The 13575-nt window shown below is 38.9% G+C and overlaps 1 protein-coding gene across 1 annotated transcript; it reads right to left on the reverse strand.

Annotated features, from left to right (window-relative positions):
• Positions 1-1998: 1998 nt before the first annotated feature.
• LOC126791454 (SAC3 family protein B) lies at positions 1999-13013 on the reverse strand. Its single transcript, XM_050517906.1, has 18 exons — positions 12831-13013; positions 12454-12555; positions 11159-11392; positions 10642-10734; positions 10290-10382; positions 10116-10208; positions 9303-9413; positions 8663-8878; positions 8313-8569; positions 7817-7917; positions 7488-7703; positions 6805-7032; positions 6634-6725; positions 6464-6557; positions 5512-5604; positions 4541-5418; positions 4345-4459; positions 1999-3894 (listed from the first exon to the last, which is right to left on the reverse strand). The coding sequence occupies exons 1-18, from the start codon at positions 12989-12991 to the stop codon at positions 2122-2124; spliced, it is 4950 nt and encodes a 1649-aa protein (XP_050373863.1). The 5' UTR covers positions 12992-13013; the 3' UTR covers positions 1999-2121.
• Between the last annotated feature and the right edge of the window lie 562 nt (positions 13014-13575).

Consider the following 13575-nt stretch of genomic DNA (forward strand, 5'->3'; position numbering starts at 1 on the left):
GTAGTAACAGTCCCTATTCTCGGATTCCCAATCACTGTGGAGATCTTGGGGTTGTCTCTGGCGTTGATGACTGGAATGGCGGAGACTCTAGTGGGTGAGACGTTGGGTGTTTTGGAGGAAATCAACAAGACTGAGATCAAGAGGGGTGCTAGGGCACATGTTTGGGTCTTTCATAGTCTCTCAAAGCCAATCTAGCAGGCTTTCCCTCATATGCGGTTTTAGTTTGGATCGACTAGGTTCTTGTTAAACAGTGACAAAGCGTACTCTGTGAACCAACTGTACCGATATTGTCATAACTTAGTCACCTCACAGCTGTTGGGGTTTAATCACAAAAAACCTATATACAATTGGTTATTTTCCACCTACTTATAATCTCTATTTTATTTGTCACTTCTTAGATGTGAGATCTCTCCTCTCTAACACGCCCCCTCACGTGCAACCTAATTTTTTAGGTCTGCACGTGACAGATTAACATTCCACATACTGGGACGAAATAAACAAAGGTCCAGTAACCAACGACACTTAGTGACCGATGACATGATAATAACACCCATCTTGGGCCTCTGACAAAATGGCACCCAACTTGGACCCACGACAGATTGGAGGCGCGACTGGAGAGGGACCCGCTCTGATAGCATGTTAAACAGTGACAAAGCGTGGCCCGTTGACCAACTGTACCGATATTGTTCGAACTTAGCCACCTCACAGTGTTGGGTTTTAATCACAAAAGGCCTCGGTACAATTGATTATTTTCCACCCACTTATAATCTCTATTTTATTTGTCACTTTCTTAGATGTGGAATCTCTCATCTCCAACAGTTCCCACAATGCTCACGTTCAACTATGAGCGTATGTTGGGCTTTTGTCGGACATGTCGTTTGATGGAGCATATTGGGAAGTGTGCATGGTCGCCATATGTTTATGAGGCGAAAGTCGTAGGTTTGGAGGCAAATTTGGCATCGGGTTTGACTATGATGCAGCATTTTCAGAACCCTAACCCAAAATTTGGGTTAGGGTTTAGGGTGAGATCGAGGCTAGATTCATCTGGGGCATCCTCCTATGTTGGGTCGGTGTTGGCAATGCCTCAACTTGTCTGCTACATCCCCAGCTTCACGGTAGTAGAACTGGCGGCTCGGTTTGGAGTGGTGACTGCAACAACGCCGCCTCCTTCGCCTGTTTCACACTATCGTGGAAGTTTTTGCTTCTAGCATGGTGGTGGGTTCTAAATGGTCAACAGAAATGGAGGTGGCAGCAGTGTTGAAAATATACCAACATGAGATTGTTCAGACATTGAACTGGAGCTGCCGTTCAAGGCCGAACTGAGCTCGCCGCACCAAGATTGGTTGTTGGCAATTTCCCCAAGAAACGTAAATTAGGCCGACGCAAGGGGTTGACAAATAAGCCCAAAGTGATAGGGGAGGTGCATGTGAAATTTGTGCCTCATAGAGCTAAGAAGTATGGGCCGAAAATGAAGCTTGTTTTGAAGGACGGGCTGGGCAAGTCCCTTGTTGAGCTCGAGGTGGTGGTGGAGGATGTTGTTTTTGATGCGGACACCCAAGATGGGATGTGCCTCTTGCTTGATTAGTGTTTGCAGGTTTTTGAATAAGTTAGCAGTCGCTAACAGGTTCTCGGTTTCTATTGGGCCTCTTCTCAGAGATTCAGTATAGGAATGGTTGGATGCATATTTCAAATTCTATTGTAACCCGTGATGATGAAATGTGTTAATTTACATATTTCAAGTTATTAATATATGACCTTGCGTTGATTTAAAAAAAACTCTTTGAACTCTAACCAAAATATGAGTGAATAAGACTACAACCTTGAAAACAATTAAAATATCTATAAACCCATCTCACGTTGTTTACATTTTTTTCCTTCAATTTTTAGCTATTAGACTGATTTTCTACTAATTATTATGTTGGCTAATGACATAAAATGAAGTTCAAATGCTCTATTGATTTTAATTGAATGCGATTTGCTAGACAATTGAACCAAAAATAAATAAATAAATGAATGAAAATTCACCATTCCCTCATGTATAAAAAATAATGTCAAGGTCATACAGCCGTTGCAGTAGCTAAAATACACCAATTACAAAATTGTTACAAGATTATTAACAGGTTAGAAATAAATGGACAACTTCTTATCTATCACACTTTGCAACATGTTACACTGCTCCAACAATATACTCAATTTATCATCTTCCTTGGTCTCTTTTCCAGTCACCACCATTTCTCTGCCACCAACTCCTAGTTCTCTATTTACGTGATGTAGATCCTCTATATCATTGGTTAAGCGTGTGTCATCATCCATAAGATCATATGTGCTGGGAGTCTCATGAACTGAACCATTAGGAGATGTCTCCGGAAGATTCAGATCAGTTTCTTGCAAGGGCTGATCTCTATGAAACATTAGAGGGCTACGGAAAACTTCAATAACTTCATCCAGAGTCGGCTGATTGAGATGATATGCCGAAGGTTCACTATCTTCAAGCCTCAATTTACCCAGGCTCCCAAAAGTTGAACTGAAATGAGGACACTCCAGGACATAAGCTGAAGAGGATGTTCCGGTAGCCAATCCCATCAACTGCCAATTGAAGATTCTACGAAAAATCGTTGTCCACTTAGGCACAATGTAGCAGCAAGAGTCGTGGCACTCAAGTCGACAACTACTTTGTAGCATTACATGTGCCTCTTTTATAGCAAGTGCAAGTCCCATCATCTTCGAATCTGCAAGGTACCCCATCAAGCCATTTTCAAGTTCAACTCTCAGGCTTTCGATCTCCTTCCTTGCATTCGAACATCTGGGCAACCATGAGATACTATTAGGAAAAGGGGGAAGTCTACAACTCCCTAGAGCTGAGATTAGTGGTTCTATTTTTGCCACTGAACTCCATCCTATGCTTGGCAAGCACCAGTTCACCAGCTTGTGTTCTTCACTGAATTCCTCCAGCAAAGCAATCTCAGGGCAAGGCATGCAAGCAGGATTTGCTTCAGCAGCAGCAGCAGCAATTTCCCTCTGTGACTGATCTAAAGCTTCATTGAAGGCTAGGATACAGTTATTTGGACCCACCTCATAATCTTTCATTTTCTCGAGTGCCTCCAATGAAGAATTCAGGTATGTCAGAATCAATTCATGTGTTTTCACATGGTGAAGAATGGGTTGAAGAGGTGATTTACTTGCAAGCCATCTGAGTCCATCCCTCAGTCGGTTGTCACTATAGAACCCATCCAGTTGCTCTCTTTTCTGATTTTCTAGAAGAGAAACAATCCGAAAGCTGCTTATTTGGGACATATCCAAATCTTGGAGACCCATATTCTCAACTATAATGGAGGAAGGATCTGTAACATCATTCTTGAATGAACCAGCTAGAATCAGAAGAGGTAAGCAGGAGCCATACGGTACTGACATCAGAAGGTTATTGAGCTGGACTTTTTGCAATTTCCAAGGGATGCTTCCTGATACAAGAAACAAAAGTGCACTTGTACCAGATACAGACTCAATCAGATTTTGACTGTTTGCATCCTTAACAACAGATAAACAGCAGGCCAGCTCTGAACCAGATTGGCCTTCAATCCATTTCTTCCATATCGACATGCCAGGCGATGAAACTAGGAGATCCTCGTCGTTGTTTTCCAAAGGCATGAGCTTTGAAAGCAACCAGGGTGCTGCTTCCAGGGCATGATTCCTTTGCCTGAGTTCATCATCTTCTATACTGTTCATCTGAGAATATACAACAATTTTCCAGCACAGGCATCTGGCATCCTGGTTTCTTGTGCGTAGTGTATCTGCTATTACATCTGAAACATTAAGACTAGACCAGGACTGGCCTTGCTTTTGATGTCTCTCCCTCAAAATTCGATCAATGTCAAAGTCACCAGGCATGCACGGTGGCTACAAAAAAAGCATTGAAATTTTTAAAATCGTCATTTAGATTTCATAACAGTATATACATTATTTACTAAAAGGTCAAAAACCAAAGAAATCTTGTTGGTAAGGAGCCAATAGTAAAATATGCACTTCACAACATATTCGGAAGACTTAAAACTAAAACGAATTTTCAGTTGAACAAAAGGAAGTCAACTGAAACCCTTTTATTAATATGTAAGTGACAATTGTCCAATTGAGGCATTGAAAAAAAAATCACAATATAGCCGTCAAGTATATTATGTAAGTACCTAATTACAAGTTAGATAATCTACTTTACAAGTTACTAACAAGTGAATTTGTGAAACACAATATACATTCTGTTGTTAAGCTATATTTCTTAGAACATAGAAAACCAAAATCTGCATATAAATGTATACAGGTTATATTAATGTCAGATTATTTGAAGCCGCTTACAACTCTTTTCAGTTGAATTGGTGGTCCCAATGATAAAGAATTCAATGCAGCATTTGCAATCATCTGCTTTTGCTCTCGCAGTTGCCTAAACTTCACAGAGCGCCGCCTCCATAACCTAATGAGATAAGAAGTGGGAATGTAAATGGATATTATAACCACATTCTTAACATGCAAAAGACCACAAAAGCTAAAGTACCTAAAGATCAGCTTCAGTTTTGCCTCGGCAATTTCCTCCTGTCGATGATTTCCGTCCTGAGGAAGATCTGTAAGATTCTCATTGTCCAAGTTATTAGACACAATTTGGCCTACTGAACATTCTTCCTCGTAACTATATGTACCAACTGGAGAATGCAGAGATGTTTTTGACACAATCTGCAATGGTATTGCTTCCAAATCAGAATGCATGCTTTTCTCTGGAGAGTCACTGTAAAAAGCATCTTTGTTCGCCTTATCATTTAAACCAAATTTGTAAGGTTGGGGTTTATATGAGAGATCCCACGGGAAAGAAGAAACAGACACCATCTGATTATCATCTGTAGGGCAACGACCAACAGATGGCAAGTTAATCACTTGCTGCTTTACTCTGCTATCATTTAGGGACAAAGCTATTGGTGTTTGAATCATCTGCTGCTTTTGTCTGACATCTATTTGGGGGGAAAAAATTGCAGTTGGAATTATTTTCTGCCTTGGACTGGTATCTTTTGGGGATGAAACAACTTCATAATTGCGCATTTCTACATCAACTTCAAGGATGGGATTTACTACTGGAATAGATGGTTTATCCTGCACAAGACTTTTCCTTTCATCATATGAAGCAGTTTTTATTCCAATCTTGTTTGGTATAGTCAGCTGAATATCTTTTGAAGCTTCCACAGGTAAGCATGCGACTTGACCAGAAGATAAAACATCCTTGATTATCGTCCTTGATTTTTTTGTGTCCACAAGTTTAGAACACTTTGTAGGATATTCTTCATCGCCATTTAGAAATGAACCTTCCTTTACAATATATACTTCTTTATTGTACGATTTCATCTGGAATCCATGATATTCTGAAAGGCTTTCGATTTCCTCTTCCTAATTTCAATCATAAATGTGTAAGCATAAGAGAAGTAAAAAGTTTCTTTTTCTGAAGAGGGTGCAAATTACAATTTTCATGAATGATGGTACCTCCACGGCTAGCCACTTGGCAACATCAGCAATAGGGAGACCTTGGTTATTCTGGAGACCTGCTTGTAGAGAAGCAAGTGCCAGAGTCCGTAACTGGTCCAAAAAAAAACAGAAATTGTTGTTAGTTGGATGTACCAAATTCTGATAAGGAAATCTTAATATTTATGCTTAATCAGAGACCTTTTGGTCAGACCTGTCTGCCACTTGGTTTTAGATTTAGTTCTCTGAACTCACGTGTGAGGGTCACTGGAGCCCCATATATACGAAGGAAAGCAGTGAAGGAGGGGGAGAAGTTTCGCAGTTACCATTGGGTATATACATGTACACATCAAAGACACGCAAATAACCATACTTCAATTAAAACAATGATCAGAGCTCAATTCAAACTTTTCTTCGAAAAACATTTCATGTGAGCACAGTGTTTCATTTGAGACTACTTCCTTACTCCGATTTATAAACTATTAAGTACACACATTGTGCTGGCATAAAAAAATGCTTTGAAATTCAAATCCTTCAGATCCAAGACTGCAATAGAACCACCCCTATGAAACTTTTTTTTTCTTTACGATGTAACCCTAAAAATCTACACGTATTTATTTCTTATTTAAGTTTCAATTATGAGATTGTATAGGCTTGGTTGGAACCTGCAACTCAAAGCCCATAATTCTTCAAATAATAACTGAAATTCAAAATTCTCTTGAGCCCTTGACACTTCGAGACACATTGTTCATAGTTTTGTTTGTGCCATTTCTCTAAGATATCACATATATAACTAATTTCATGCATAAAAATGTGGTATTAAAGCGAAAATTCTTTAATTTTTTTTAATCATAGAAACACACGCAACATTGTCTACTTCTTTAAATTCTTTATAATTATTGATTACGAGGTCAAAGATCATATAGGTAACTGTGAAACAGAACCATAAACCACAAGCAGCAGCTATTTATACCTTTGCAAAATGAGCGTGCATCAAGCACGCTTGGAGATAAGTTGCTTTCCTTGAAAGTCGAAAGAAGGCAATGAAATTACCAGTTCTACATGCTCTGCAAGACAAAATTTGTTTAATATCTATATTATGATGGAAACCAAAACCAAAAGATACATTCAAAGTCAAGTTACCTTGCTACATCACGTGCAAATAGCACCTCTGAAGTTTGTCTTATTTCTGGAGTCATCTTTGCAAGATCAAGCGAGAGCTCAGCAGGTTCAACCTAAAAGTAAAACTTTGTTTCCATAAACAGCGACAAAACGAAAAACTGAATGACAGAGTGATAACTGCAGATCACTCACCATATGCCCAGGATGCTTGTCCAGCTTGAGAAGCGCATAATAACCTCGAAATTCTTTTTCTGTAGGAATTTTTATTCCTTTCTTTCTGTGATCATCGTACAATTGGAACAATTCTACCGATGTTTTATTCATCTGCTCAATATTGAGGTGAGCATCAAATCCTTCAGCAAACCCCTCTCCTCTTGAGTATTCGCACAATTCATGCATCGCAATTATGTGAAGTCTTATCTGATATAAAATGTTTGACAATGAGCCATAATATTCAATCTTCAGATGATTGAACTGAGCTTTGGACAGATCACCAAAAAGATGCATATCTTTGAAACAACAATTCAAGAATAACTTCAGTTGCCAAGAAAATTTACTTGACATAGATAAATGGTTGATATGTTTATAAATTATGAAATGATTTGCACTCCATTATTTGCCTTTCACTTTTAACTACTCATAAGTGGAGTTAAATTGTTAAAGCATCATGAGAAGTGGAGTGATAAACTCTCTTTAGGTTATCAGAACAAAAACCAGAGGAGATATTAAGTAGCAATATTTAACAAGTCTCCAGAAAACCATCAAACGAGAAACTATGACGGATCTAACAAGCCCATAAGCAACAATAATTGATGACGTAATTATGTTAATGAAAAGATAAATCGTTCAAGCATGAAAAAGTTCAGAAGATTCACCATTTGCTCCAACATATTAATAGCCTCTTGGTTAAAGATGTGTTGCATTCTTAGGTCCATTCGGATGGCCCGCATTCTGTCCCACAAAAAGTTATACATGCTAAGAAATCGATTACTGTAAGGTTTATCTAGTAAATTGAGCAAATAATCCATTGTCTTCTGCAGGATTGGCATCGGTCTTATCAGGTTTGCATCCCGCTCAGCTGTCCTGTTATACTGTATTCAGATTTATATTAGCATCTATGATCCATGATGTTAATATGGATTGATTTTTAAGGGACAAAAGGGAATGACCTCATTCATGTCAATCCTGTGCAATATATAAATACCTTTTTAACAGCAAGGGACATGCTGGTTTGATTTCTATCCCCATCCACACGTTCATGCTGATCAAGGTCACCTTTCCTTTCTCGCTCTGCCCTTTCTGAATCTGATATCAATGAAAATTCTAGGTCAGATACAAAGATTGCAACTCTCATACTATTCAAGCATAATCGAAGAAATCAAAAGATGTTACTATAAATAAACTGGTAGGCCCATTTAAGTTTTCTCATAGAAATTGAGTTCATACTAAACAATATACAACAAACTAAAAAAAGAGAGGAGGAGATAGCAACTAATCTGTGTACACCAAGAGAACAAATGCAAAATGAAACAAAACAAAGATGGAAAAGGAGATTATTGATAAGATAACCATCTCAAAGGTTTTATACAACACCTCCACCATATCTCTGAGTTGTAGCAATACAAATATATTTTTTTAATTTCCTCATATGTTGATGTGACAATACTAATAGTATCTAGTATCTTGGCTGAAGGGCATACCTGGACACATATCTGGGCATACACCAACAATGACACCAGATGATTCTACACCTTCGCTCTCGGATACAGAATTGCCATCAGTAACATCCCTCGGCAATTGAGTAGAACTATATGCAAGTGATCGGTTCCTCTCAACACTAGATAGTTCACTTTTAATCGCAGAAATCCCTTGCTCTACCATATCATTACCATTCTGTGGGCTTCTGTTTAACTCAACCTTGAAGCGGGCTAATCGCTTTGCTTTTGCTTGCATCTCTCTGAAAACATACATCAGAAGTTCAGAACGAAGTTAGAAAACCTCAAACTTGAGTAAGCATGTAAGAATGTAACTAATGCCCCCTAAAATTTACCGTTCAGTATCATCTTGAGTGGCATATGAATTTCCCTCAGGAAGTAAAGGAGGCGACATCATTCTTTTGGCAACCGGTATAGCAGTCCAATTGTTAGCAGCAGCTTCAGAAAAGGAATTTTTTGGAGACTGCCGAGACTTTTGCTGAACCCGCGAATCGTGAGTACTGAAATTTGCACTTGAAGTGGCATTTGGCCGCATAGGAGATACAGAAGGCCTGAAAGGGAAGCAGATACCAGGATCAGGAATTAACTCGGATCCATTCTCCCTTGGATCGGATATGCTAATACCAACAAGAAAAGTCACATGTTTTTTCAGTTCATCCAGTTAGCGATCTCATTTCCCAACCCTGTAGCTAGCTGCTCTAACAAAAGATCCACTTAGTTATTATACATGTTTGCATTGACAAAGCCCTTTTTTACAAGAAACAGGTTCTAAAATGCCGTTCACTGTATCTCCTTGGCCATTTCAGAAATACACCTTTTTCCCTGTTTGGCCTCCAGAACTACAAAAGTTCACCCCTACTGTAACTTGGGGTATCTCAAATATTATTGATTACAATGATTAGGAGCTTTACAGTCGTTTATTAAGAACGAGACTTATCATGGATAACTTCATTATAGTAGGGTAGAAGTAGGAACCTAGCTCGTTTCAGGACTTGGACGTCATCATAGTTCACAGGAGTTCTTCTACCAGAGTCAAAAGGGCTGACAGAAGGTGATACTCGAGATGATTCTTGATAAGCCTGCAATCTGGCATGATCATCTATCAACTTTGGGGAACTATTCAGTTCAAAAGAGTAAAATACATACGTGTATGACAAACAACAGCCTACTTAAACAGAGATCAATAGTGATAATGGGGGGGAGAAGAATAAAATTAAAACTGGCACAGGAAAATACAGCAACCATGTATACCAGTAGCAAGGGAAGAAACACGCATTTAAGGAAAAATGGTTCAAAGTACAGTTCTATCACTTCTATATTTTATGATGATCCCATAACAAAGTGCACGCAGGAAAATACATTAAAAGATAATAGATTTGGAGAAGTGCAGACAGGAAGATACATTTAAAGATAATAGATTTGAAGATTGTGTGGTGACTGTAGTCCACATATATTATGCTCACGTCAAGACTCAATCCAACTCAAAAGATCAAAACTGTGAAATCACCCGATTGCTTGACACACTGATGATTTCCATAACAATGTGCAGACATGAAAACACATTAAAAGATCAATATAATTGAAGATAGTGTAGTCCACTACTCCACAAATAATATGCTCACATCAAGCCTCAACCCAAGTCTAAGTACCATGGATTGGTATTGTTAATTGAAAGCATGCAAAACATGATCTCTCCACTCAAAAGATCAAAACTGTGAAATCACCAGATCACATGACACACACACACACACACACACACACAAACACAGAGCAGTACTTAGAACTTACCCTACAACTCCACCAGGATGATCAAAGTCCTCAACAGGATGATGGTTATAGGAGCCTGCGGGAGGTGATCGTGATTGTGGAGTAATCAAGTGACTGTACATATTAACAGAAAATCTTAGTGACCTTTGGATTAAACAAAGTAAAGGATCAAACATAATTGAACTTTGAACCCACCTTTCAACTCCACCAAAACAATCAAAATCTTCAACAGGATGATGGTTATAAGATGATGAGGGAGGTGACTGTGATCTTGGAGGAACCAAGTGTCTGCACATATGTAGAGGAAAATCTGAGCCGTGATTGCATTAAACAAATTAGAGCAGAACCTCGATACAACATAAAGTAGGGCAACTATTATGCACTTGATCAAAGTCTCGAACAAGAACAACCTCAGAGCACCATACATGGTGGTGTTATGAAAGCACCCAAGAGGATACCCCATCCCCATGCAGAAGATTGATAATGTAAAAGTCACTAGCTCAGTTGACACTCACGGACAGAGCTGAAGTTAGATCTTAGAACTTACCCTTCATCTCCACCTACACGATTGAAATCCTGAACAGGCTGAGAGTTATATGAAGTCGAGGTAGGTGATTGAGTTCTTGGAGGAACTATATGACTGCAAATAGTTGAAACGAGAAAATGGTCATTGAAACTTAGTGGTTGTTGGAACAAGAAAGTACAGGTAGATCTAAAAATAAGCTAAAACTCAAAGATATAGTTCAGGAGCTTGTATTCATGGAAAATATTAAAAAGAAGTTGAAGAAAAATTCACTCCTATTGTGACACTAACCCTAATTGCCACATGATCACAAGAAGGTAGAAAATGCATATCATTAATGAACTGACAGAACAAATTCATCTTTAAAATTCATACACTGAGCCAAATCAAAAGTTGAGGTCATAATGCAGTTACAGATTCACAGTTAAGAAGGTATAGTGGACCAGTGAAGCAAAAAATAATGAAAAATCAGAAACATAATTAGACAACGAAAGGAAAAAAAAGGATTATATTGTGTGATACACTAATAGATAGAACATACCTTCTTGGGACACTTTGAGGAGAATTTCTGATATTTATATCTCTTGATACAAAGGGAGGGGATCTGTTCCCTCGCATGTCCTGGAACCTGGAAACCTTGGCTGTAACACTAGTGTCAGAATTACGAGAAACAACAAATGATGTGACGGCAGATGGCCTTTGATGAACCTTGGCATCATTATTTTTTGACAATGGTCTCTGAGCACCATTCCAACTAAGAAGAGGTTCAGGGGACCTGGCAGAAAAAGAAAAAATAAGTTACCAATATGAGTTTGACATTCATTAAGCATGAAGGCAAAAATGTAGAGAAAAGAAATGCAGATACGGTATCAAGGACCAATAATAAAAGGTATCTTGATCTGACAAACTATTCCAAAGACAGCCTTTTAAGAGCCTGAGAACATGAGTTAGGCTAATATACATATATATGGCAGAATAAAAACAAAAGCATCTGAAAGAAGAGTGCAAACAGGGTAATCAAAAGCCCAAAGGCAATCTTAAGGTTCCTGAGGTGCCGCACAAAGGCACTTGCCAAGGTAAATAAAACAAATAAATTGGCGAAGTGATTTCTGTGTTGAAACTGCAAGCAAAATTTATATCTGTAGTTTCAAATTCAATCGGTATAAAGATATATATGATTGCAAATAACAAGCATTCTCTATAACTACCAGAATTCCATATTTAATTTCAAAAATCATCCAATAGGACGTTCATTTTTTTTTTTAAGGATTTCTGTTTCCCGCCAACTAAAAGATCTCATGCCTCACTAGTCACCACTTCAACATCTACTAAAAAACAAAGTATAACAACCTTGTACATATTAAAAGACCAAAAATGTGCACATAAATGATAGCCCTTAGATTCTACATCACAGGAGTCAGGAGCTTTCCACAATCATGAATTACTCAGACCTTTTGTCCAGCACAGAAGAGTCACAAAATCAGGAGTGCAAGAAATTCTTTCCTCATCTCACTTTACGATCTCACCTTTTCTAATACACTATCAATAATGCATTCAATAGATGAAGGGAAACAAATCTAGTAAAGTATTACATCCAACAACTCCAACAATCATATCGGAAGTTACAACATGCAATTATCGGAACAATGTACTCATTACAGATACTGACAATGGTCGTAATGCGTAACAACAAACATCTTTAAATCGGTAAACACAGCTCCATATATCCTTTGATTTCCCTAAAACAAAAGCAATCCATGGCAGCATTTCTACCAATAGCAATGCCTCAAAAACAACATAACCACTGTAGAGAGGTAGACAAAGGGCTTCATTTACCTTTGCACTCCCCCTGCAGGTCGGTAAGAATTACTTGCACCAGGATGAGAACCTTGAAATACCAACTGCGGCGATCGGGGTTGCCCTAGAGCTTCAGGTTTACTGTGATCAAAATCAAGACCATCAACATTTCACCCAAAAAAAAACATATGAATTATACAAAGAACCCAACTATCAGCTAAAGCTTAAAGCAATGCTTGGTATTAAAAACTCAAACCTAAATTAATTGGGGCTTTGAGAAGTAACCCCTAAACCCTTAAACCCAAAATGCAGTAACTAAACAGATTCAATAGGCGCTCAAAGAGAATCGACAATTTAATATCTGAGATTATAATGGAGAAGGATGTAAAGATTGAAACTTTGAGGGGTGATCGGACCTGGGAGGAGGAGGAGATCGGAGAGGGGCGGAGTGGGGAAAAGGAGGGGCGGTCGTCGGAGGAGGAGGGCGGCGAATTCCGGTGCCGAATTGGACGGGGGTGGATTTTTCAGCGGCGGGTCCTATCTGACCCGTGAAGCTCGAGAACATGTTGGGGTTCATGTTCGTTCTTTCTTCCTTCTCGAGTTGCTTTTTGAGCTTTTTGAAGCTGGAGAGTTTCAAAACTCGAAGACGGGGGGGGGGGGGGGGGGGGGGGGGCTAAAAACGGTGTCGTTTTGGGTTAAAATCCCAATTTTGTGCATTAGGGGTTTAAAGGAGTCGGGTCGGTCCGATGTCTTTTATTGATCGGATATTAGAGGTAGGAAGTCTACATTTTTACGTTAGCGAGGTGGAGAAATAAACTAAACTCGGATCAAATATTGTTCCCGGGAGAATTACTATTTTACTCTTGTGTGTCTTAGCCTAATAGGTTTCCTGTTAGGAGATAGATTAGCATCTCCGTAATAGATTAGGACTCTGAATCCTACGGGATTGTGGTTTTGTAATGCCTTTATATAGGCCCCCTTATCATTCAATAATACACAATTTTTCAGTCTGAAACACATTATCACGCACTTTGCCCTAAAATAATATCATTCAATAATATATATAGGTTTCCTCTTGCTCACCGCCGATGCAGCCCCCCCTGCTACCCCGCAGCCCTGCACACGACTCCTGAAGCCCCCGCATCCTGCCCTGCAGCCCCT

The sequence above is a fragment of the Argentina anserina genome, chromosome 4 (genome assembly GCF_933775445.1).
Source record: "Argentina anserina chromosome 4, drPotAnse1.1, whole genome shotgun sequence".
Lineage (NCBI taxonomy): Eukaryota > Viridiplantae > Streptophyta > Magnoliopsida > Rosales > Rosaceae > Argentina > Argentina anserina.

Excerpts from the sequence above, each read along its gene's own strand:
- LOC126791454 (XM_050517906.1), bottom strand. The coding sequence starts at position 12,991 with ATGAACCCCAACATGTTCTCGAGCTTCACGGGTCAGATAGGACCCGCC. Across the intron at positions 11,393-12,453 it reads CCTGCAGGGGGAGTGCAAAG|GTCCCCTGAACCTCTTCTTA; the intron begins GTAAATGAAGCC and ends TTTTTCTGCCAG. Across the intron at positions 10,735-11,158 it reads CCTCAAAGTGTCCCAAGAAG|TCATATAGTTCCTCCAAGAA; the intron begins GTATGTTCTATC and ends AACTATTTGCAG.